Below are 24210 nucleotides of genomic sequence, written 5' to 3'. Positions count from 1 at the left end.
TTTGTCCCACCAATGATATATTTAATTCAAGCTTGCAGACAAATATAGAATCTTGTGGTGGAGGTGATTATGATGAAATATCTGCCTGGTGTACACAAATCCTCCACAAATATCAACAAGCTACTCAAAATTCCGTTGGGACATGTGTACTGAAATTACAGTTATTAAGATAAATGCAATAGGCTCAAAAAAAAGATTTGCAGAAATCCAATGCAGGAAAATACAAATAAATTTAAACTAAACGTGGGCCTTTCTCATTGCTTTCACCTTCAAGCGACAGTGAGCTCACAAGCAAAATTTGAGCTCACAATTGGAGGGGGGCCGGGCTAAAATTGTTGCATATTGTATATTATCAGATCCTGTGGAATGCCCCGTTGCTGTCCACCAAGCCTGGACTGGATGGCAGACCTTTGCTGACCTGCACAGAAGCTCCTTGATTACCACATTAAGTGTCACATTGTATCTGCAGGTAGCTGGAGACAGGAGAAGACAGGAGAGTTTTTGAAAGGTACCCTCCTCCCTTTGCGTCGACCATTACCATCAAAGGAGGCAGGGAGGTTGAGTTTGAATAGAGTTGTCAGGGCAACAGTGCATATGTGCACACAAATGCATGCAATACATACATAACTAATGCACACACAGAAACGCATCGCACCAGTGCTGTGGTAGACTGCGGCCACATAAAGGCAAAGCCTGCTGGCTGGGATTAGAGAGCTGGGACACAAGGATTGCATGTAAAATTGCATGCCTCCTAAACAAATAGCATGATCACTTCACCAGTCCACCCATCAATGCCGCCATTCACCTAAAGGAAGACAGTCTGAAGCATGTCCGATGTGCATATATACAATATACTGTATGTGCAGACTGTGCACTCAGCAGGACTCAGCAGAAACCCTTGAGGAGGAGAAAATAAGTTAACCTCTATGAAGGATGACACTTTTATGCACTTTCCAAAAAAATATTGTATTGTTAGTACCCCAACAAAAATCAGTGGACTGGACTGTGAATCAGATACGGCAACCAAAAACTGGGCCCAGGTCATATTGCACCCAAATCCTTTTACGATCCTTTTGGATAGTGGGTCCATGGAGGGATGGTCCCAAGTAGAGTGTTGAGCCCCAGTGAAAGCCCAACAAGCCTGTCTGGGCGAGGTACAGTTCCTATGGTTATTTGTGTTCACACATGTCCATACAGAATTGATCCAGTCCAGTAATGTTGTGTTGAGACTACAGTAAGGCCATAAAGCGAGGTTTGCATTGACTAATTCCAAGCATGAACAATTAAGTTAGTGATTAAACAATTACGTCACACAATTATCTTGTTAATAGATCACAAGACAGAATACTATTGTATTGATCCAAACCTAAAGATAAACAAACCTTGTGGCGTGTACACAACGCTTGTGCACAAACCTGCCGCCATTCTATTGAGTCCTCCTTTCGACAAGCACACAGGACTGAGTCTTGCGGTACAAAGTGTGTACTAAATGTACAAAAAGTATTCAAAACCATAACACAGCTGTCAGCTAGCAACTTAACCTCTCAGAAAATAGTCTTCAGTATCACTTCTTGATCACTCTGTCCGCCTCGCTTCCATCTTCTCCACTTGCTCTCTGTGGATTAGGATGGTTTATTCATGATTATAGTGTACACTGTGTCTGTGTCCATATAAGCTTTAGGCAGGCCACTAGAGTGTGACAGCAGGCCAGTTCAGTGACAGGAGACACCTTGGAGACTGTGACAGTCTGCCAGCTGTACACCATCATTCACATTTCTCCCTTTCACAGACACTAGTGCTCACCACACTAGTTATCTTTCGCCACATACATCTCAGATCTTGCCATCTGCATTCACATCATACCTGTGTGTTTGCTTTTCTTTAGCCTACCATTATTTGTCCTTTCTGGTTAGCAATTTATGGGATTTCAACTCGAACAATTATTTACTTTTTTCTTTATTTCTATTTCTCCACCTATATGTCTCTACATTCTCTATGGTATTCACTGTCCTTTGGATTGTTTTGTCTGTCTTTGCAATGACGTCACTTGCCCCTCATCTGAACCATTTGGTCCATACAACTCGACCCAGCGGGCGCTGATCTCTAAATCCCATCTTCTCCTTTTTACACCCCTCTACTCCTCCCCATTCAGTGACCTCTCCAACCTCGAAGGGAGGGAATTATCTCTGTCCGAGGAGAACAGAGCAGTGTACTGCTGGGGTGCCCCGACCTCACAGGCAACCACCCCTGTGGGCACCCATATTTATACACCACCCCGAGCATTATCAAGGGTCACTGGTAGCTTCACTCTGTGGCGTGAAGCACCATCTGTGCTGCACTCCCAGTTTGTGTGTGTGTTTGTGCTCCTGATCACAGCGGGCCATGCTAACACTGTTCACATTGAAGTTCCAACTGGGTTGTTCGGGGGGGGGTGTTATACTTTTGGTGTCTCTATGTGTTTATGTATTTCCACAGCACCTGCAGAATATGAATTTGATACTTCAAATTCAAAGCCCTCAGTCAAACAGCACCACATGATTTCCATAATTAGGTGCAACGTGAAGCTGGTGGAACTACACTGAAAATGTTACTATCCCAAAATTAAATTCATCATATGTTCGAACATTCAATTATTTCTCAGACCTAACAACAAAATTCATTTCTTTTTATTTAAAACCAAGAGACCGACTCCTACCAAATAATACAGTTTGTGCACAATTGTTTGTCAAAAGTCGTGCTGACCGAATGAAGAATACCTACATGTGTTAATTGTATCATATCACATTTTGCCACACTTGGTTAGCATATCAGATGTAGCGATACAATAGCTAAAGGGAAAGCAATGACAAGGATTGGAACAACACAACAGGCACCTATTCTAAATAGGGATGCACATTCTTTGACTTCTGATCCAATACATGAATTTCGACACATGCAACGCCACACGACCTGACGAGGATGATATGATAGTATTATATCATACGTATCATAGTATCAAGTATGATACCGTAGTGAGCCGGACGTTTTGTGTAGTAAGAGTTTGTGATGTCCGGCTGTTTTGTGTGATCGTGAACACACCAGGCGGAACGCTTGTGTGTATGTGTGTGTGGCGCGAGTGAGCAGGTAGTAGACAGGTACGTTCGCTGATACGCTTTTGGGTACTTTTAGTGACTTTCTTCTGGCTACGTTTGCTGACAACACTAAAGCATAGACATGGCGTTTTTTTCTGATAACTAAATTACACTAGTATCACAACCCGATAACAATGCTGAATTGAATCGGCCTTATCCCTAATTTGAAATCAAAGTTTGTGATAAACAGCAATATGGTGAGGAGATATCCTCCATTGCTGTCCTTTGTTTACTGTGCCAGGTTATGTTATGATGTCACAGTAGTTACATATCTGACAGAGCTAATGTGGAAATTGCAGAAAACAAAAACATATTAGAATTGTACTGAGGAAAGATGAGCTGTACCGTTTGGTCAAAATTTGTCTTGATGGTCCAAAAAAGTGTCTGAATTCAATCGATGTGCACTTTTCAACCAATTTGCCTATTGTTTTTTTTCCATTTACATAAAAAGCCCACAGGGCAGTACATAGTTGCAATCCAAACATATCTTGTACCAGTCAGACTCTCTTAATTCAGGTTAATGAGTACAAGAAAACATTTTTTCCCAGTCTCATTCCTCCTAGTGGACACATAAGGTGATTTCAGTGCTATTGGTCTGGGTACTGTAATCGTCACAAATAGAAAACCGTTTAACACTCCAATTATATTCTGTCCCATGCATCCCTTGGATAGATCAAAAATAGGAAATGCCAAACAAGAAAAGGGACAGCGCAACCTTGAATCCCCACTACTCAAACCAACACGCGTTCAACACACACTGCACAAAACCATAAAGCAAGGGAAATGTAAAAGTGGGTGGAGTATAAATATAAATAAAGGTAAGCTTTGTATGTGTGTTTGTGTGCAGCTCCGGTCTAGGCTGTCCTCATCTGTATGTGCATACTGAGGGAAGGTCTGGTGCTGCAAGTCGTGCACAGGTCAAGTCAGAGGAGCACAAGAGGCAGGTGCTTAAAGGAAGCTAACACAAAGATGCATACTGCATGTCTGTCTGTGCATGCTATGTACTACACTCTATACGCATATACACGCTTAAACACACAAATGTGAGGGTCAACTGTCTCAGTAATTCATTGAAGGGCAGCCAGGAGAAAACAAGAGACAAGATACATGCAAATGATGGCGATTTGACTTGAGTTCTAAAAATGGTACAGGTGCAGGTCAGGAAGGTGATGCAGATCACATATGGTACACTCACTGGACACTTCATTAGGTACACCTGCACACACTCATGATTGCAAAAATGAAAGCTGTATCAAAAAAGTATGGCTTGGAGGAATGGTGCAGTCCAATTTTACACAACTAAAACTACTGTCCAGCAAGAAAATGCATGGCATCCCACAATGTATCCTAAAAGACGTGCTTCACTCATTGGTTACTGTATATGTCAAAAATGAAAGCATTTTTGGTCCGTGTTTAGATTGTAAGAACCATTACAAACACAAACTTTGAGCATGATCCATGTGTATGTATGCAGGGTTGTGGGGGTTATGTTTCACCTGCTGCATCCAGTCCTGTGTACTTTTACTAGTCTCCTGTAACCAGATGTTGTGAGCTGAGTCCGTCAGAGCCACAGCACACACTTTGTTCCTCACTTCAGTTTCCCTGTGATTCATCTGCAATAAAAAGCAAAAAGAATACATGATTGGTGACTTCTCAAATGTGTACTGCAACAACCTTTGGTCAATATCATGATGTGAATCTTGATAAATGATTTACGACCACATACTGCCAGCCTCCACCTCAAATGATGCAAGCACTGGATGGACATTTTGAAACTGGTTGATACAAATTCAACTAGATGTATAGCATAATGCTATACTGAAATATGAAAGAGCTGCTGTACTATAGTGTGTCCTTGTCACGTACTGTTCAAATGTCCTTCCCTGTGCACGTTCAAATACCTTGGCTCCCATTCTTAATACCCTTTCCCTTCACATGTCACAGAATGTGGCGTCTGCAGTACCATCTTGCTATTCCCCTCTGAATGTCAACGGCAAGGAAAATGTCACACAAAGGACTTGTTACTGCACTACAATAGACTTCCCACACCGCTGGACCCACTCCAAGGAGTACTGGAGACAGGCCTTGGGAGTGAGCCATTGCAATGTGATTCACGTTAAGATAAAATAGTGACAAAAAGAAGAACAGGGCTTATAACAATAGGTTAACAATCACTTACGCTATACATTTAATAGCGCTGCGTTGGGCAATGTGCAGAATAGTAGTAGTACATTTCCTGCTCATAAATGTTCACATGTTCCAATATAAAATGAACCTTAATAGTAAGTGTCATCTAGAGGATATTTTGCACTATCTTGAAGGAAAACTGAGGTTATGTTTGGCTTAGAATTGTTCTGCTGTGAAAATGTAATACAATAAACAGCTCTCAGAGTGCACAAATCTCTGCCAAGGCCAATAGCCCACTTTCCTATCACATATCTAGATATACTGTATAACCAAAATAATTTTTATTCTAATATACTCCAAAAAAGAGGCTATAGACCGTTGCATAAGATGAATAAATGGCATTGAACACATAACCTCTGTCATAAACCTGTTTTTTGACATATGTATCTAGTTTTTCTGCTGCTCCTCTGCCTTGACTTTCAGTATCCATAATTGGTGTTCCTGGGGCGGAGACACCAGTTCACACCTGATTGCACCATGCAGCAATGCTAGACAGATGCCAGGCTGTTTCCTGTTCCTTTGTCTTTGCTATATTACTCTACGCGAAGCATTCATGTTACTTTTGTACGGATTAGTTCCTTGTGCTCTACACTTTTTTTGAGTACTTCCTTGTTGTTTACTTCCATTCTAGTGTATTGTTTACACCGAGAGTTAGCTTTTCTTTGTTTTGGTCCCCTTCATTGATGTCTTAGGTCTGTGTCTCCGTTGTTCGTTTTATTGTTTAATATTAGTTTCTATACCGTGGCACTTTGCTCGCCATCACTTTCCATTCTTGCCGTTTTCCATGTTTGTGTATCCATAAAGTGGTGTGCTTTTTGTTATTAAACTTTGTAAACTCTATTCAATGTTTGTCTGTGCTTTGGGGGCCAATTATTCAGATAACCCACCTCGTAACGACCTCCTTGACGGATGTAATAAAAGTGTACAAAAAATTAGGTAGCCATGGAAATTTGTTTATCCAGATAAATGTATAGGAGGAAGGCTGCAATTACTAAAGCTGTCTCATATGGGTGTCTTAAACAGCAGCACCGATTTAATGCCCTAAATTTAATTAGAACTCCAAGAAGTCAAGTTACTTAGAGAATATTCTTCAGAAGGACATATATGGAGACAATATCGACGGACAATTTCATTCCATTGCACAAAAAAATAAATCCCAGTCATACATTAAAAATCTCATGTCTTTCTCATGCTTCCCCCTCCATGAATGGTCGAAGAGCTTTATACTGGCAGAACTGGGCCTGTGGGAGTAGCAAAGTCAACGCTTTAAAACTTGATGCGTCAGAAACGGTCCTGTTTTTGGCCATAGTCAGATGGGTTAGTCCTTTTATAAAAGCGGGTCGTGACCAGAGGCCAGGAAACAGGAGACAGAGGACTGGTCATGGAAAACTTTCACAACCTGACTTCTATCCATCCAAAATTGTCCAAAACCAACAGACAACTTGTCTTTCCTGTTCACATTGGCCGATACGTCTTTATATGTAGTTATTGTGAGATGAAAAAAATCAAGTGTAGCAGAAAGGCGTAATGTTGGTGCGGTTCCCAAATTATCACAGGTTCAAAAACTGTAGGAGAGATTTCATCGAATAACTTGTAACTTGTCTATCAAGACCCATGCACTTTGGGTGAGATCCATCTGATGACTTATTTACTAAACTATAATATGTGTTCTTTAATGCCTGATTGGAACCATACTCAGGAAATTCCAATGAAAACACTGAGAGTTGAACCAATAATTTTTTGATTGCTTGACGGCAACACATCAAACTCTTACAGCTTAATAGGATACCCAAAACATTCGGAACACAACTTTTGATTTTAGTGTGGTTCCATATCACTGCAAACTACAGCCATCATCATGCACGTATTGTTAATGAATACCTTTCTGGCACTTCCAAATGAAAACTGAGCATTATTATCTTTATCTTTGAAAAGGCAGACATTTCAAACATTATTTAATAAAAGACAACTAGGTCGGAGTGACAAAAAATGCACCTTGAAGTCACATACAAAACGTATGTATTTGAAGAGTGTAAGATTAATCTAATGTACACAGACTGTCTCAGACTGAGTTCTTTTCTTAAAATGGGACAGTTTGGGCAAATTTAGCTACAACAAGGCACTAAAAAACACATTCTTCCTTGCAAAATGTAATTGCTTCAAAATACAACAATGGACCACATTGCTTCTTCTCTTCTCTAACTGGATTGTGTACTCGTGTTTCCTGTGATTCCCTATTCAAAGATCCATTTCCATCCGAAGACACTTAAGTAGTGTCATCTGGTTGCTGAAATTAGGAGGTAGAATACAGCAGTAACTCTTCCCCAAACAAGTCTCCTTTTCTGATGATGACTCAAGTGAAGATTAAAGAACTCCATGCCCCAGCAAAGGCTATATCAATCAGCCCATCTGACAGCTCTCTTAGCACACATGTACTTGGCTGTGGTAACACTCAGGGTAATAGGTTGACAAATAGGCTCTGAAAGCAGTGTGGCTCTAAACCACAGTGATTTTGACAACACTGGCTTTGCTGTACAAGCCACATTAAAAACAGTGGTTAGTAAGTGCAAGTGGAAACAAAAACAAAGCATCTTTGCTTGTAATACTCTTATTTAAAACTAGAATTACCTCCACCAAAGCGCAAAAAGTCAAATTTGGTCCAGCATCTAACTTAAGTTTGTTATATGGATGAAAATAAGGACATGGATGTCAAAATGTGCAAGGTTCTACCTACGCCCCAGCTCTCCACAACGTTCAGTGGAAATCAGCTATGCAATTTTAAGTCATCTTGCTCATACAGAAATAAACCCATGTGATCTGTTTGGTGGCATTAATAATAGAGCCGTATTCACCTATTTGCAGATCAATCTATGACTTGCCACATTGTATTATCTTATCCAAATTAGTTTATTCAAATAAACACAGTGATCCACATGCTCTAGCGAGCAAACAGGCCAGCTGTTGTGTCTCACATCGGACAAAGAACAGAAACGTGGAATTACTTGTTGAGCTAAAACCAACACACAGATGTTGAGGGGATTCTCTGCTGGACTTTCCTGTAATGTGAAAGCAGCTGGCTATGCAGAATAAAGTTCAGTTGGGGGTAGGCCATGGGGGGGCTTGACTGTGGATGAGTCAAAACAGATAAGGTAAAGATAGGAATGAAAACAGAGACGGACTGATGTGAACAGGAAATATAATTCAGAATCCTCCTGCCTGAGGATAATTGTCTTTTCCTTTATCCCACTTTGTGGGTTTTTACAATCTTTCAATAACAAAAGCGGGAACTTGAACTTGAAGTTAAAGGTTAGAAGTCCTCGTCCATTAGAGATGAAATATTTAACTCCTGCTCGATCTTTCAGTCTTTTCACCACTGCCGGGCATACTCTGACAAACTGTCAATTCTAACATCTCAATTAAGTGTGATACAAAATTTGAGATAACCCATTTTGAGCAGAGTTGCAATTATCACTGTGATTTGAGTAATAGCACATTACATTTAGAATCCTCTGAGCCATGAAAACAAAGCTGAGTCACTTCGGCCCCGCCCCTCATCTATTCAAACTCTGGGTGAACTATGAAATGTTTCTGCCTTTGCTGCTCCCCTGTAAAACCAGTTCTTTTCCTGAGGTCTCTGAAGAGAGCCTGGTTGTTATAGAGACTATAACATCACAGATCTCTGACCCCCCTGGTTGGCACAATTCTGCTAAATCCAGCTTTTCACAAATTCTGTGAACGCAAATTCTGTGGATCAAGTCCAGACACACACACACTTACACTTTGGTCTGGCCCTTGCATCTGACCTCTCACATGGCCTCTTAGCAAAGTACAGTTTCTAGTGTTTAAAGCTGCTTCCAGCTACAAAGCTGGCTAATTGCTGTACTTAATGTTTGCACAAAATCTTATTTTCACCGCTGGCATACAATCTGAGATGCAATGGGCAGGCTCAGGTGGGGTACAAAGGAGCAATGGGGCCGTCTGTATAAGTCCATTGAAATGGTCGAAGAGCTGATACAGGTGACAAGACATCGCTAATTGTGCTTCAGATAAATACTTCATTGTTGTCCTCTCGCTGTGATGCTCCCTTGCTTGTGACTGCCGAGCTACATCTGAACACCGGCAATAATAAAAGACAATTATTTAGGCTTTTGATAATTATGTGTCAAAGGCAGAGAAAGCCACTAGATAATTAGGCAAAAAGGATGATAATCCACAATGAGATCCCCTTGGGGAGGCATACTCATCCCTAGAAAGAATGCAGACAGATAGAAAAGGGAAGGAAGCAGGCAAAGAGAGAAAGACGGGAGCTCTTTATGGAGCCTTGCGTACTGTCAGAAAGTCAATGTGAAAAGCCACAATTACAAACAGAGTGCAAGTGCAAATAAAGAGTAGAAGCATAACAAGAGAGGAAAACAAGTGGAAGCGAGAGAGCGTGACAGGAGGAAAGTAAGGGAAAGAGGACAGTTGAAGAAGGCGAAGGAGCAGGAGGCAAGTACCCTACAAGCATATGCTAGTAAGAATCAACTCAAAAGGCGCTGCACTGTACACTGCCAAGTGCCACAGATAATGTAGGACTACCCACAGAGCACTGAAGCACTGCTTAAATATTTGATTGATTAACTGTCCTGCGACTGCCAGAGGCGAGCAGCGAGAGGAGCCACGGCAAACAAACACCAAACAAACAAACATGTATGTGGATACACACCGGAAGCTTTGACAACACACGGGCTAATGCTGCCATAAATCTTTACACACCAACGGGACAGACAGACACAGACGTGCAACGCACACACACGCATGCACGCAGACACTAAAAAGACACTAAAAACCAAAGAGTCTGGAAAGATAAGTGCCACAGGCTGGAAAAGCAAACATAAACCCTTGACTGACGCTAAGGATTTTGTCACCATAAATCAATGAAGGATAATAGACTTCTGGACATGGTTAAGTTGCAATGTGTTCTCATGAGAATTAAGCAGGAAATAAGTTCTAAGTGTCATCGTACCTGCTTGAGCCTTGTCTGACTGAAACAATACAGTCGCCCCCCTTGCTACATCGTGGTTCGAACATCGCTCCCTCACTCTATCACGTTTTTAAAAAAATAATTAATTAATAAATGACTGCTTTTTCGTGGTTGACTATGGACGATTATTAGTAAATAAAATATATTGAAATGCAAGTAATATGTGGTATTCTGGCCACTAGGTGTCAGTAACGTTAAGTCGATAAGACATGACATTAGATTGGATTACCTTCACATGGGTCAGACATAACACAGTGAAAAGAAATTCTCCTCCCATTCGATGTGGAAGTGTTAAATTTTTGGCTTCTTACTTTGTCCTTCTTCCCTTCTCCATTTGAAACCCTTTTAAGTTTAATATTTAATAAATACATTCAAGGCTAACTAGTTAGCTCGGTAGCATGCTATGTTTAAAGCAGCGGCCGTCTCTTGTGTACCTGCAGTGATACCGTAGCCTGTGCATTACAGATGAGCAATGCGGTGTAAACAAAGAGTAACAGGAGTGTAAAGGTGACTACAGGGTGTTATTTCATGTCTACAGGGCTCTAATAATGATAAGAATCATATTTAGAAAGCCATAAACAAGTTTTCTACGCTCCAACTACGAATATATTGCATTTATTAATATTGAATCCTACTTTGCAGAAAATTCCCTTATCGCGGTGGGGTATGGAACTAATTAACCGCGATAAACAAGGGATGACTGTACATCCATCCATCCGACCATCTTTTTACATACAGTTTAGGGTCACGGCAGAGGTTGGGGCCTAGTCCAGCTGACTACATCCTGGACAGGCCGCGAGTCAAGAGCTTAGTGATTGTGAAGAGCATAGTAAATGTTAATTGATCGTACGTTAGCTGCACACAAGTTAGCCATGTGAACCACTACATTGGCAATGCTGTATAGACATACCCAAATACAATCAAAAATGGAAAAAGTCCTCCCTCAACCCATGGTGGCCATGCTGGCAAAAGGACATTGATATATTTATATGTTGTTATTATATTATGTTATTATATTATATTTGAAGGTTGACATAATTGTAGTTTTACTCCACGATGCCCGTAAGAACAGGCCAATGTTCATGATCCTTCACAGCTAGATTTGGCTATTAAAGACCAAAGCACTTCACTATTAGGATAATGCATGTCTGTTCAGGGTCTCTCAAGTTTATATGTGTTAAAATGTGAGGTCAGACAGAGGTGGAGGGTGGGGTGTATTGAAGCTCCCCTACCTACCCTGCGCCATACACTAACACACACATAAAGCACACTCATCCCTGGCTGTGAAAACACAGGCAAATGGCCCCCCACGCTCCAACACCCTCCACAGGAACAGACAACACCAGTGCTTCCTGTGGCTTTGAAGCAGCAGACCCACGTCCCCCGTCAGTCCCCAGCTTCCTTTGTCTTAACTGCAGGAAGGAAGCCCTCTGCAGCACGATGCCACAGGGGCCCTTGGGAGCTGCAGTGTGTGTGTGTGTGTGTGTCATGGGGCTGTGCGGTGGATTTTTGCGCACTAAGGTCACATGCATTGACTCTCAGAATTGCCCCCACCTCTTGCACTCTATGCATGAACTCTAGCTGAGGATGTAAAGGGAGGGAGAGTGTAGGAGAAAACAGCAACAACTTCCTCCTCTCTTTCCTCTTGCCACTTATCGGCACATGCATGATGGAGGGAAGATGAGAGGGAGCGGGTGAGGAAGTGAAGATGGAGGGACAGGGTGACTGATAGGGTGAGTCCGGGAATTAGGTGAGTGACATTGTCAAAGTTGGGGGTATAGTGGGAGGTGGGCTTGCTTATAAACATGCAAACACACAAATATTAACTTAGACAAACACATGAATTGGGGCGGAGAGGAAAAGGAAGGGCAATAAATATTTACTGACACAGCATAAGTGAAGAATGGCTGTCCACTGGTGGAAACAAAAGGCAGAGGATGAGAAGCAGCGTGCCAGGAAACCTACTGACTGCGGGCGCTGCGCCTCGCTTGTGCCCGCATAGAAAACAAGAGGAAGACGGGAAGGGAGGAGGGTGGGTGGATAGAAAGGGCAAGGCAGGAGGGAAGAAAGAAAGGCGGGGGGGCAAAAATGGGGTTGTGGGTAATGAGTGCTCATAAACAATAATAGCCCGGTGGAGAGCAATTGCTGTACACTCAAGAAAATGGATTTAGTTTCTTGATGATTAATTTGAGTGAGAGTTTTTATGTGCTAGAGCATCGGGTCATGCATAATGGTACGTGCAATGTTTTTTTTCCTCTCATGTATTACTTCCACACGGTGTTGCTAAGTGATCCATCTACATAATCAGCAGTTACTTTCAACATGCCGTACTGCAGTTGTTGCCCCTACGTGTGTGCAGAACTGAATCTCATAAGATCTAATGCAAGAGCTGTTTCAAAATTATGCTTTCACAACAATGATGACTGACTTATTGTGGCATGTAGCTAATATGGGAACCGGGATATTAGAAACAACTCTCAGTACGATGTAGTACAGTTCTACACAGGTAAACACTTTGTTAAGTGAATACCATTATGTTGATTTAATACCATATCGTTAACTTAATAACTCTCTGACAGTGTCAATCAAGACTGAGCATTATTATTGTCCTAAAGATATTTTTCAAAGGTATTTTCAAAATTATGGATGTCACAATATTGTGGTAGTGTACCTAATGACGTGCCCGTGTATAAGAACTCTATTGAGCAAGAAATAAACGGCATCACATAATAACAAACAATTGCTCACATGCATACTACTGTTATAGTTACCAAAACAGAATTCAATTACTTTCTGTTGTAATGCACACAATATACTCAAATATCTGTATTTTGCTCACATTGAAATGATATTGACATACTTAACGTTGACGGCAAAGTTTAATACTGTTCGGAGCGAAGGGTGATCATATATTGCTGAACGACAATAATTACATAAATTCTCTAAATGGCCATTTCTAATTAGGCCCCATTCTTTAACAAAGTAGATTTGCAATGCTGCAACTAATTAGAGTCTTACGTTAATTAGAATATATCTGCCTTAAGAAAATGTGTATGTGCAGCAGGCACCATCGCCATCATTCCCCGATCAACAGGCCATATTAACAGCTTTGGTCTGAAGAGTAAAAAAAAGAAAAAAAAAGAAAGAAAGAAAGTTGCTTTAGTGCATTGGATAGGATCGGATCGGCATCATCTGCACCAGCCTCTTCCGTGCCTCCCTCCCTCACCCTCTCGTTTTCTCTTCCTCCTTCTCTCCTAACCCTACGGCAATGCTGTAAAATAGAAACATAACCTCAATATTTTCCCTCACGGTGCTGGGACTTGCTGGCCCATTAAATTCGCTTTCCCATGTGTCAGTGTGCATATTTCCACCATGAAAATTCGGTATAATTAAAGTTTCTTAATGATTTATAAGCTATAATAATAGCCTTAAGTATTTCAGAGCAGGTTAAAGGGACAGCCTCTAAGTGCACGCCGGGGGATGACCCTGTTTTAACATAGTTTCGGATGGGTGACTCTCGGCTGGAGACCACGACGGATCGGGCGAGCGGAGTGGCATTGACGGGAGGGAAGAAGCGGGAGGACTTAACAAGGGGTGTGTAGAGGAGGAGGCTGGGACCTTTGTGTCGTAACTTAGGGTGATACTGACATGGAGGGGAAGCCAGGGCTCTCCGAATCTTGGCAGGGAGGAGACAGCTGACTACGGGCCGACAAAAGCAAACATGTACTGTAGGTGTGCACAAAAAACATGAACAAAATTTGTGGAAAAAGCGACCACATACGAGAAGAAAGCACAAGACTATGCATGCTTATTAAAATTGATTGTTCAATGGTATTTTACCGCCTCTAAGATGATGAGGCACTGGACTGAACAAAAACAGGAATGAGCATTGGCTGAGGAAAAAACAATTACATTTTTAGTGCAGATCTGGATAAAAGTAAAGATTATTTTTCACGCTTTTGTTAACATTTTGTATGTATGCATCGTAATGTCAAAATTCAGGATGCAAGACGCCATTGTTAAACATTTTCCCTCTAGACCAAATAAGGTTGATATACTGTAATGTATAATTATATACTGAGTCAGTAGTGAAGTTAAACTCTAAATAAAGATTGCATAGGTGTTGCTCTCTCTCTCTCTCTCTCTCACACACACACACACACACACGCACACACACACACACACACACCAAAACACACAGAAAGATGCAGATGTTTGCTCTCTGCTGCCTCTCTGATGGCAAAGCTGATATGATTGCCACTTAAGAAATCACTGTTTTCACATGCTCTCAACTCAGCCAAAGCTAATGTGTGTGTGTTACATGCTGTCCATATCTAAGAGACACACACATGCATCATCCAAGGCACTGTTACACCCCGATTTATTGTACTAACTGTGGCCAAACGTTGGCATGCAGAGCAGCATTTCCAAACTGGGGTTTGCAGTGAGAAATATTCTCAATAGTTTCACTCACATCGTTTACGTGAGACTTGAAAAAAAAAAGGGATGTGGCGAATAAAAAAAAAGAAATACAATAAGAAACAAAGCACGGCAAACACATGAAAGCTGAGTTTGTGAGAGTTTTTAAAAAAGGTGAAGCGACTAAAAACAAAATGGTAGCAACATCTCGGACGAATGGATTTTCACCTTAGCTGTGAATGGAGGAGGACGAGGAGAAAAACAACAAATCTGGAGGCGCCTGCTGCTCCGCACATTACTGGCAAAACAGGTGTAAGTGTGTATATGTGTGGAGGTTTGTGTGTGTGAGGGGGTCGCCAAGGCTGCAGGAAGTAGATCCTGAGAGGATAAACTTCTAGAGCCACTCCATCCATTGCCAAGGATGAAAAAGAATGAAAGAAAGTTACAAAAGACAAAAGTAAGTGGGAAAAAAAGTTCTTCCTTCAGTTATTTTTTTTCTATTTCTTCATACTTGCTGTCTCCTGTACCATGGGATTAAAAACACACGTTATTAAAGAAACAGGTTGTGTGATCCGCATGTGCTAAAGGGAAGAAGGATGTTAGAGAGACAGAACTACAGGAGTCTATAGTAAAATGAATGGGGATATAGAACAATATGAAATTAACTTCTCATTGCCACTAGTCATGATTTAAAGCAGCCTTTGCAGAAGGAAAGAAAAGAGGATTGAAGCCATGCTACAAATTAGACAGGCAGGGAGGCCACAAGTTAATTTGCCCTATCAAGCAAACACTTTGTGATTCTCAAGGCAAATTATATACAGCACATTTTTTATTCAAAGTTATAAAGATGTTCAATAAACTAAAAAAAACTTGAATGTTATTAAGAGCCTAAGATAACATCTTAAACCTATTTTTACCGATACGTAAAAATAAAATGGTTATTAATTGGGCTTTTTTTCTGTTGAGCTTTACAGGGTGGGCCAAAAGGAGTTACCCATCGTTTTTTCTGCACTATTCAAAAATGCTTGCAGACAAACATGACACACATTGAACACAGTTTCCATACTTTATTGTCAACCACCAAAAAGATTTACATCTCAATATGGCCACCCTTTGCCTTTATCATAGCCTGGAGACGACCTGGCACTGCCTGGCATGAGCGCCGCACTATCTCTGCATCAAGTTTTGACCATGATGTCATCAAAGCTTTCTTCAAAGCGGTGACACTGCTGTGATATACTCTTGAGACCTCCCTCTCCAGGATAGACCAGATCGCAAAGTCCATTGGGTTGATGTCCGGACTTGATGGAGGCCACATGTTCTTGTCCCAGAAGCCAGGAAAGTGCTCCTTGCACCAGGTTTGTGTGACATTGGATGTGTGAGCGGGTGCACCATCTTGTGTGAAAATATACTGGTTTCCAAACGCATTGGTACACCATGGCAACACGTTTTCTTCAAGCATTTGAATGTAGACCTGGCTGTTCACTTTCACACCCTCCTGAATGAAGACCAAAGGAGATTTTGAGCCATCAGATGCAACAGCAGCCCACACCATGACTCCAGCTGGCTTCTGACGACGGAAATGAGTTCTGCAGCCTTCTGGTAGGTGCTGTGTACTATGTGCATAAACCCTGTCATTCTGGGAATTGACCACTGCCTGAACGGTGAAGATCTTCTCGTCAGACCAAACCAGGACTTTGTTTGCGGCACTCTGGATCTCCTGCAGCATCATTTTCCCCCTGTGAAGCTGTTTTTTCTTTGAAGCGGCTGAAATTAGTTGTCTGTGTTGCATTTTTAGTGCTTTCAGTCTAAGATCCTGTTTGACAATTCTTCTCAATGAAGTTCTTGAGAGGTTCACTTCCTTTGCTGTTGCCCTCATGCTCCTGCGAGGATTCCTTTGGACTCTCTTCCTCACCATCTCAACAACCCTTTTGCTTCGGACTGAACGTTTTCTTCCAGGGATTGGCTTGCTGGTGGTCTCGCCAGTCTCCTTGTATCGTTTCATGACATTGTAGCCAGTCTTACGACAAACATTCACCTTTTTCATGATTTCCTTTGTTGTCAGTCCAGCCTCCTTCAAGGCCACAATCTGGTCACGCTTACCCTTCGATGCCATACTCGACACTCATTAGGAGTAAACAACTGAACTTTGGTACATCAAAAGCTATACCTTTTGAGAGAAACTATCCAAAATTTTAAGCTTCTAGGACAAAACCTAAGCGAACACGATAGAGATATGCGATGGGTAACTCCTTTTGGCCCACCCTGTAAAACAGCAAAAACTGGAACAACTTAATAAAATCATTTTCAATTTTAGTAAAAATATTAAATCCTATGTTAAAAAAATAAAATATGACAATAATAATAATAAATAATGGCAGCACTAAAAAAAAATAACAATGGTAATAAAAAGTACAGTATGATTGATGATGCAGTTTGAACAAACTGGTAGAAAAACTAAAGCCAACTTACATGTATACTTAAGTTGTTATTTTTATTACTATTAATTATTTATAGTTAATTGTTTTGGAGCAATGCAACCAGAATACCACAGCAATATAAACACATGATGAAAGCTGCAAAATTTATTGAAAAAAACAAACCAAAAAAAAAAGCCCCCTACACCAGATGAAGTGCATATTGTTGATTAAAAACAGAGCCTGGGAGAAGGGTGAGGGACACTCATACACAGCACGCACTCTCATACACATTTCACTATAAAGTATATTATTAATCTTATAAAAAAGCAATTAAATCAAAGTGGTATAGTGCCTGAAGCTATGAGGACTGTCATTTCTGCTGGAAATGCCACAGAAGATTACAGCTAGGTTTGTGGATTCCATCAACCCCCTTTTTGATTAGGGAGTCAATTATTTCTCATTACTGAAGATGCTATTTCGGAAAAAGACCTTGTCAGTCAATCATGCAAAAAGTCCTCGAAAAGCGTGAATAAACCATTAAAGAGAGAGAGAGGCGCATCGGGGAATGGGGGGGTGGTATGGAGGAACGTGCTGACCCCTTTCCTCACCCAAACTCCAACTTGTAGTCAAATTACCTTTTTAACTATTACACCTCCCGTCAGGTCTTTGTCAGTGTATGGTAATTAGAGCCTTCACTGGAGAAAATTTGAAAGGAAAACAGTATATTTATTAGTTTATCTTGGAGAAAGGCATCTACCCAGAAGGTAACTCGGAATGTGGTGATTATCTTGTCATTTTATGCTTGTTTGTGTGTGTAGGAGTGTGCATGTGTGCGTTAGCTGGTTGTGTGTGTGTGTGCCAGTGAGCATCAACCACTGTGGAGATGACTCAAAGTAACAATTTTTTGTGTGTGCATAAGAATGTGAGGATTCATACATATATACAGGATAAATGCATTTTTTTTCTATATATGCACATATCATATACGCGTGCATGTCTGTGTACTTTGCCTTGCAACACACTGATGGGCGAGCACAGCACATTTCTCCCGTCCCCTTTGTTCTGTGTTGGGTTTGACACCTCAAAACAATAGCGGGGCTTCAAGTCGTCCAGCCCCATCCACACACTGCATGGATGGGAGCTGCCAATTAGCACCATCAAAACACCTCTCATCAGCTGTCTGCTTAGCAAAAAGACGGAGAAAAACATGAACTAGCGGCCACAGGAAAACGTTGCATACGGTCACAAGTTGAATGAATAATAAAATTAGAGAGATGACCACAAAGGGTCTGGGGCGGCAGGGCACAGACAGAGGTGTGACACACTGTTGTAAGGGTGATTGGGCTAGACACTTCCTTTGCACATCCCCAATGTGACAAGGTCTAAATCGAAGCCCTTTTGGATAAACAAAGCGGTCGCCTTAGTCCACTCTCTTCTTCCTACCTTTGTGTACCGGTGTGGTAGAAGAGCAGTGTTTGGCGTCAGTCGGGCAGCCACACATGGCCGCCTGACCCAAGGGACAGAGGGCCAACATGGCTAGAGAGACAAGAGGGGTGTTGTGCTGTCATACAGAATGGGTCTCAGAGGGTTAGAGGTGAGCACAAGTGTCTGAAAGATGACTTGTCGCTCCTCTCAAGCCCTTTTCATTAGCCCGCTGTTCAGCGTTCAGCAGAAATGGAGGATGCGAACGTGGATGGGGGTGGTGGGGCAAAGGCGGTTGTGGACGGGTGCAGCGCAGAGCAGAACGCAAGCCCCAGCGGCCACAGGAGACGTGCTGCCTGGCTGTCTGAAAGCAGCTTTGTGTCATCCATTACAGACCCGAGGACTATTTTTTTTTGAACAAGAGAAGCACACACAAGACACACAGTTCTACAAACACACTTATTTCAAAGCCCAGAGAGGAGAGGGGTAGCAAAGGACAGGCAGTGCCCCCTAGTGTTTGACAGAAACCAGACCAAATAAACTAGCCTCAACCAGGAGCAACAACACACAAACACACATGGGACTCAAAGCGACGCTTGAAAGTAGAGAGCGGTGAGGAGGTCGTGACACAAGTGGCATCACAGGAGGAACGCACAGTGGAACTGCTAAGGGGACTGAGGAAGGGAGGCAGCAAAGGTACAAAGGAGGCATGGATGAAAGCTAAGGAGCGAGCACAAGGGTGAATGATGGTGTATTCTATATGGTGCATCAGGTTAAAAGGTGGCTGACACAACCAAGATGTTTTCATGCTGAGAAAGGCGAGGAAGAGAGGCAAGCAGGCCTTGCATGGATGCTGATGTTCCATCAGACACCTAGCACCTAATATAGCAAAGCGTAATAGCAACAGGACACATGCACTAATTGTGCAAGAAAAAGAATGCCTACTAAGAATACCTGCATAAAAACTGAACTGAACAAATACAAAGTCATACCTGTATGTACATTAACAAATACGCACACAAGCACTCATTCTAAGCACTCTTTACACACACAGGAGATGCAGAGTTGTGCATCCAGTAGGGGTGAAACAATTCCTCAAGTAATGTGAGTACCTCGATTACAAAAAATAATTGATGATTTTCTTTCCTGCTTCAAGGAATCGTAACACGCTTACGTCACCCACACAGAAGAAGAAGCGGCTGTTTTATTGAAGGAGCGGGAAGATTAAAGAGGCGAGAGAAAACGACAAGCCCAAGAAAGAGAAGGAAAACAACAACAAACAGGCAGAAAACGTGGAAAGGGTGGGAGCATTTCATGCTAAACAGCAAGTTTAACACTGTGACGTGTATCTGTTGTAACGTGGCATATACATACCACAATAGTGCATCTTCGATGTTACATCGCCTCCAAAGACACCCACAATGGAGCGGAAGACCCGAGCCAAGGTAAATTTAACGTAGCACATATCAATGAGATGAACATGAGTGTACATTACTAACATAACTTTAGCCACGTGGAGGGCTAGCTTTCTCTTAAAGGAATTTTGCCCATCATCCACAATCCTTACGTAAGACATGAACACGTCTTTCTCTTTGCTGTACGTTCTAAAGATATAAAAACAGATAAAAAGAGACAGCTCATTACTGCACGAAATGGGACACACCTATGCCGTCTACAAAGGCCGCTATTAAAACACCTCCAAAAACCTCCAACAAGGTTTTATGGTTTTATATACAGTATATGCTGCAACCATGTAGTAACGGGTACATTCATGATGACATGTAACACTTACAGTATTTTGGTCCTTTTAAGCATTACCAGAGCTTCCTTCCTGGTTGCATTGATTTCACATAGCAACATAGAATCGAACACTTACACCTAGGCTTAACTTTTCCAAACTCAAAAATAAAAACACAGCAGCAGTGGCGGCAGCTCCAATATGTAGCCTTAACTTTTTGGTAGTGGTCTGAGGCATTGAGAGCGTGACGCTGACGCGCTGCGGGCAAGTGTGTGGTGAAGCTAGTCGCTAGCCGGCTAGTAGTTAGCCCGTGTGGTGTGGCAAGGTATCAAAACTCCAGTAACGTATTTTGAACGGCGTAACAATATTAATAATAATAATAACAATGTCGCTGTAGCTTGGTTAATATGCACGTCACATTACATGCAAATGGGGCGTTTTTGACACTTTTAGGTGTTTTTTTTCGGAAAGCTTTATAGGCGGAATAGGTTTTTCCCATTACGTGCAGTAATGAGCTGTCTATTTTTATCTGTTTTTATATCTTTAGAACGCACAGAAAAGAGAAAGACATATGTGTTCATGTCTCACATAAGGATTGTGGATGATGGGCAAAACTCCACAAAAAAGTGCTGTTTTCCTTTAACCATGACTGTCAAATGTGTGGCTAGTTTATTACTATGGTAACGTGACTTCATACAGGGTTTTTTTATATGCAAAAAGTCAGTGCTGTGAGTTAAGAAAATGGAAAATAAAATTATTAGCTCACTAATAATAGCTCACTAATAAGTAGCTGCTCATTTCTAGCAGACAATATTGTAATGGAAGAAAGAAGCGTGTGTCTCACTCTTGATGGATACAATATCCTAATGTGTTCCACTACAGTAAGTGTCTTAATTTTAGTTTGAACCGCTGCAAAACCTCAAAATCTTACACAAATATTTATTTTATTTCTAGTCGGCTGGTCTAACTTTAGGGTCCATACAGTATATGCACAGCCATCAACGTAATTTAACATGTAATTTAGTTTTTGTAATGTCAATTAACAAATTATTATTTCTCTCCTTTTCCAGTAAATCATTCCAGTCTTGGTTGGATAAATGTATCTACAGAGTGCCATTATGCAGTCCCAAGCAAGCAGCTGTGCTAACAAATCGGATTTTAAACATCATGCACCCACTGAGCATCGTGGATATAAATATATTTTTTTCTAATGTAAAATGTGAATTCAAGAAATAAAACTATTAATTATCTAAAAACTTAAACCAATTGGTTGTTCATTATTAAGTGAAATGCCTTATTTTCTCTTGTATTTTTATAATTGTTTTTTAAAGAAGCAAAAATACATTTTATATGATTACACGATTAATCGGAGGAATTTTCAGTAGAATACTCGATTATTCAACTATTCGATAGCTGCAGCCCGAGTAGCCACCATGACACAAACTTCAAGCCACTGAACACATCACAAGCCACTCAACACAAAGAGTCTCGTCCTCACTCGCATCCTCCCATCCTCTCTCTACCTTCCTTCTTTGCTCTTTTATAACCCTCATCATATTTCACACCACATAAAGCCCTAAAATGGCACATAAAACAGTTCATCTCCTTTCACTGTCAGCTTTCTGAGCTTAAAAAATTAAATATGTTTTACTGCAAGTACATAACTAAAATTCACCCCTGCAAGAAAAAAAAGGGCCATAAAGAATTCAAACACAGGCTCTCCATCAGCAAGTAGCGGCCAAAATGGGGAATTCTAAGCTCACGAGAGTGATAGAGGGACGACGTTTTCCTTTTCCTGTCAATCACTTTTCCACTGAACAAAGTAAAGGAGAGCATGAAATAAATGCAACAGTCTGAACTGCCAATGAAAACACTAACAATGCTGTGTTGTCGAGATTTGGAGGAGGTAATGTCAAAGGTACCACATCTCAGCATCTAATTAGCTATAAAAGTGGTGGAAAGACATGCAAAAAGGGTTGCGCATTGATGGTGAGGGCAGAGTTTGCATGGGAAAAATGAGAAAGAAGCGACTAGCAGAAAAGCACAAGAGGAGAAAGATGGTTTAAACTTCAACGCAAGTCACTGAGTTCACTGACATTTGCACCAGGTTCCGCCTAGCTGTTCCTCACGGCTTTTCAGAAACAACCCTCTCCCTCTTTTCAGTTCTTAAGATGTATTCTTCCTGGTACTTTCAGTGCAGAGTGAGACCATTCACAATCAAGAGGGGCAGAAAAGCAAAATGAATTGAATGTGATGAATTCAAGCCATGCCTACGCGGCAATTTGCAAACTCGTATGTCCTCAAGATTCCTCTTGTATAACGTATGCATTCTTATGGAAAAATTAGCAAGGGGGGAGGAAAAAAAAATGACATGTGACAAGCGATTCATTGGAGCTGTCAACATGTCATCTCTGACACATTCAAAGCTCGCATCAAGCGTGCGTATCCCCTCGCTGGTGAAGGTGACCTGGGTCATAACCATGTGGCACATCCAGGCACAGCAGGTGAACGCCACAATGGGGAGAATGAAATGCAAGCACAAACAAATAAAAGAACTGAGATAACGTAGAGAGATTTTTTTCCTTAAAAGGATTGGATATGCTATGTTGAGAAATGTCGCTGTTTGGCATCTTAAGAGTTGAATACAAAACACAAAATGGAAATTTACTACTGCAAAGCCATAACAACAAAGCAATGCTAGTAAACTAGCGATCTCGGAACTACATGAAAAAAAAATATATATATATTCTTATTTTCCAGCAATATTTGCAGCACTATGCCCGTGCAAGCTCAATCCCTTGCACACAGCAGGGGCCTATTTAAAATGTTTGAAAACTGATTGTCCCATTTTTTTACATGTTAAAAATAAATGACATGTCCTTTACACTATGCACGTGATATGCTGTGTGGAAAATGCTACATTTTGCCATGATGTGCCAAGTGGTTTAAGTTGGGGAGCTAATTAGGAATTTTCAATAATACTCATTAACAAAATAAACGCTCACTCCGGAAGCCAACCCGCCCAAAGAATTTCTACTAATTATTGTCAATTATTTTGTAAGAAATCCTACGTTCTTATGAAAGTTTAGTCTCAAGTACACTAAGACATCAACATAACACAAAGGGTGATGTGAAATTGATACTGGTTAACGTTATAAAACTAACAGGCCAGTAGGTGACCAAAATTATGTGAAAGGAAGGAAGGATGGCAAAAGCCTAACTAGAAGAAAAATAACAATTAATGCCTTTAGCTGTGATCTTACAGGGGCTGGAAATGCAAAATAAGGCTACACTGATGATTCTTCAAAATCAACGGACACGTCGACTACTCGTTTGACTGACAGAGAGCACGAGAGGTCGAAAGAGGAGGAGCTGGAAGAGAGCGAGACCTTGCCTCGGAGGAAACGGGGAATCAGGAGAGCGGCAGACAAAGCGGCATACTGCTCTCGCGCAGGGGAACAAAGAGGACAGGTGCATTGTGGGGATTTGAGCCCTGCGTTGCCACAGTGGATAAGCCTACAATGTGCGCGTGGTACATAAGCGTCCCGATGAGAACAACGCATGAGCTTGAATAAACAAACAAATCATTGTTTCCCTCTAAAAGATGATACACAGCAATAGGCTGAAACTGCACAGGAAGGACAAGGAAAACATGCACCATTTTTCAGGTTGTGTTGCAATTTTGCCACTCATCCACTTCAACATGACATTCTCTTTCCTGCCCTTCTTCCTCTTACTATGTCTCTTTCTGTCTTTCCTCCGACAGGTCTGCTGAACCAGAGCTGCAGATGAACTCTGGGTAGCACCGTCTCCAGGAAAAAAAAAAACAAAAAAACAAAGTGATCAATGTGAGAAGGCACGAGGCGCTCA

General features: G+C 41.4%; 1 protein-coding gene across 4 annotated transcripts in view; it reads right to left on the bottom strand.

The window, feature by feature from the left end:
• Positions 1 to 24210, bottom strand: part of fam172a (family with sequence similarity 172 member A) — a 190853-nt gene that overhangs the window by 56807 nt on the left and 109836 nt on the right. For all 4 annotated transcript variants that reach the window (XM_054772503.1, XM_054772501.1, XM_054772504.1 and 1 more), the window contains exon 9: positions 4628 to 4744. In XM_054772503.1, coding sequence (XP_054628478.1) covers positions 4628 to 4744 — 117 coding nt within the window. The remainder of the gene's footprint in view (positions 1 to 4627; positions 4745 to 24210) is intronic.

The sequence above is a fragment of the Dunckerocampus dactyliophorus genome, chromosome 4 (assembly GCF_027744805.1).
Source record: "Dunckerocampus dactyliophorus isolate RoL2022-P2 chromosome 4, RoL_Ddac_1.1, whole genome shotgun sequence".
Lineage (NCBI taxonomy): Eukaryota > Metazoa > Chordata > Actinopteri > Syngnathiformes > Syngnathidae > Dunckerocampus > Dunckerocampus dactyliophorus.
The sequence above is the reverse complement of the archived record's forward strand: the minus strand, read 5'-3'. Positions and strand labels throughout refer to the sequence as shown.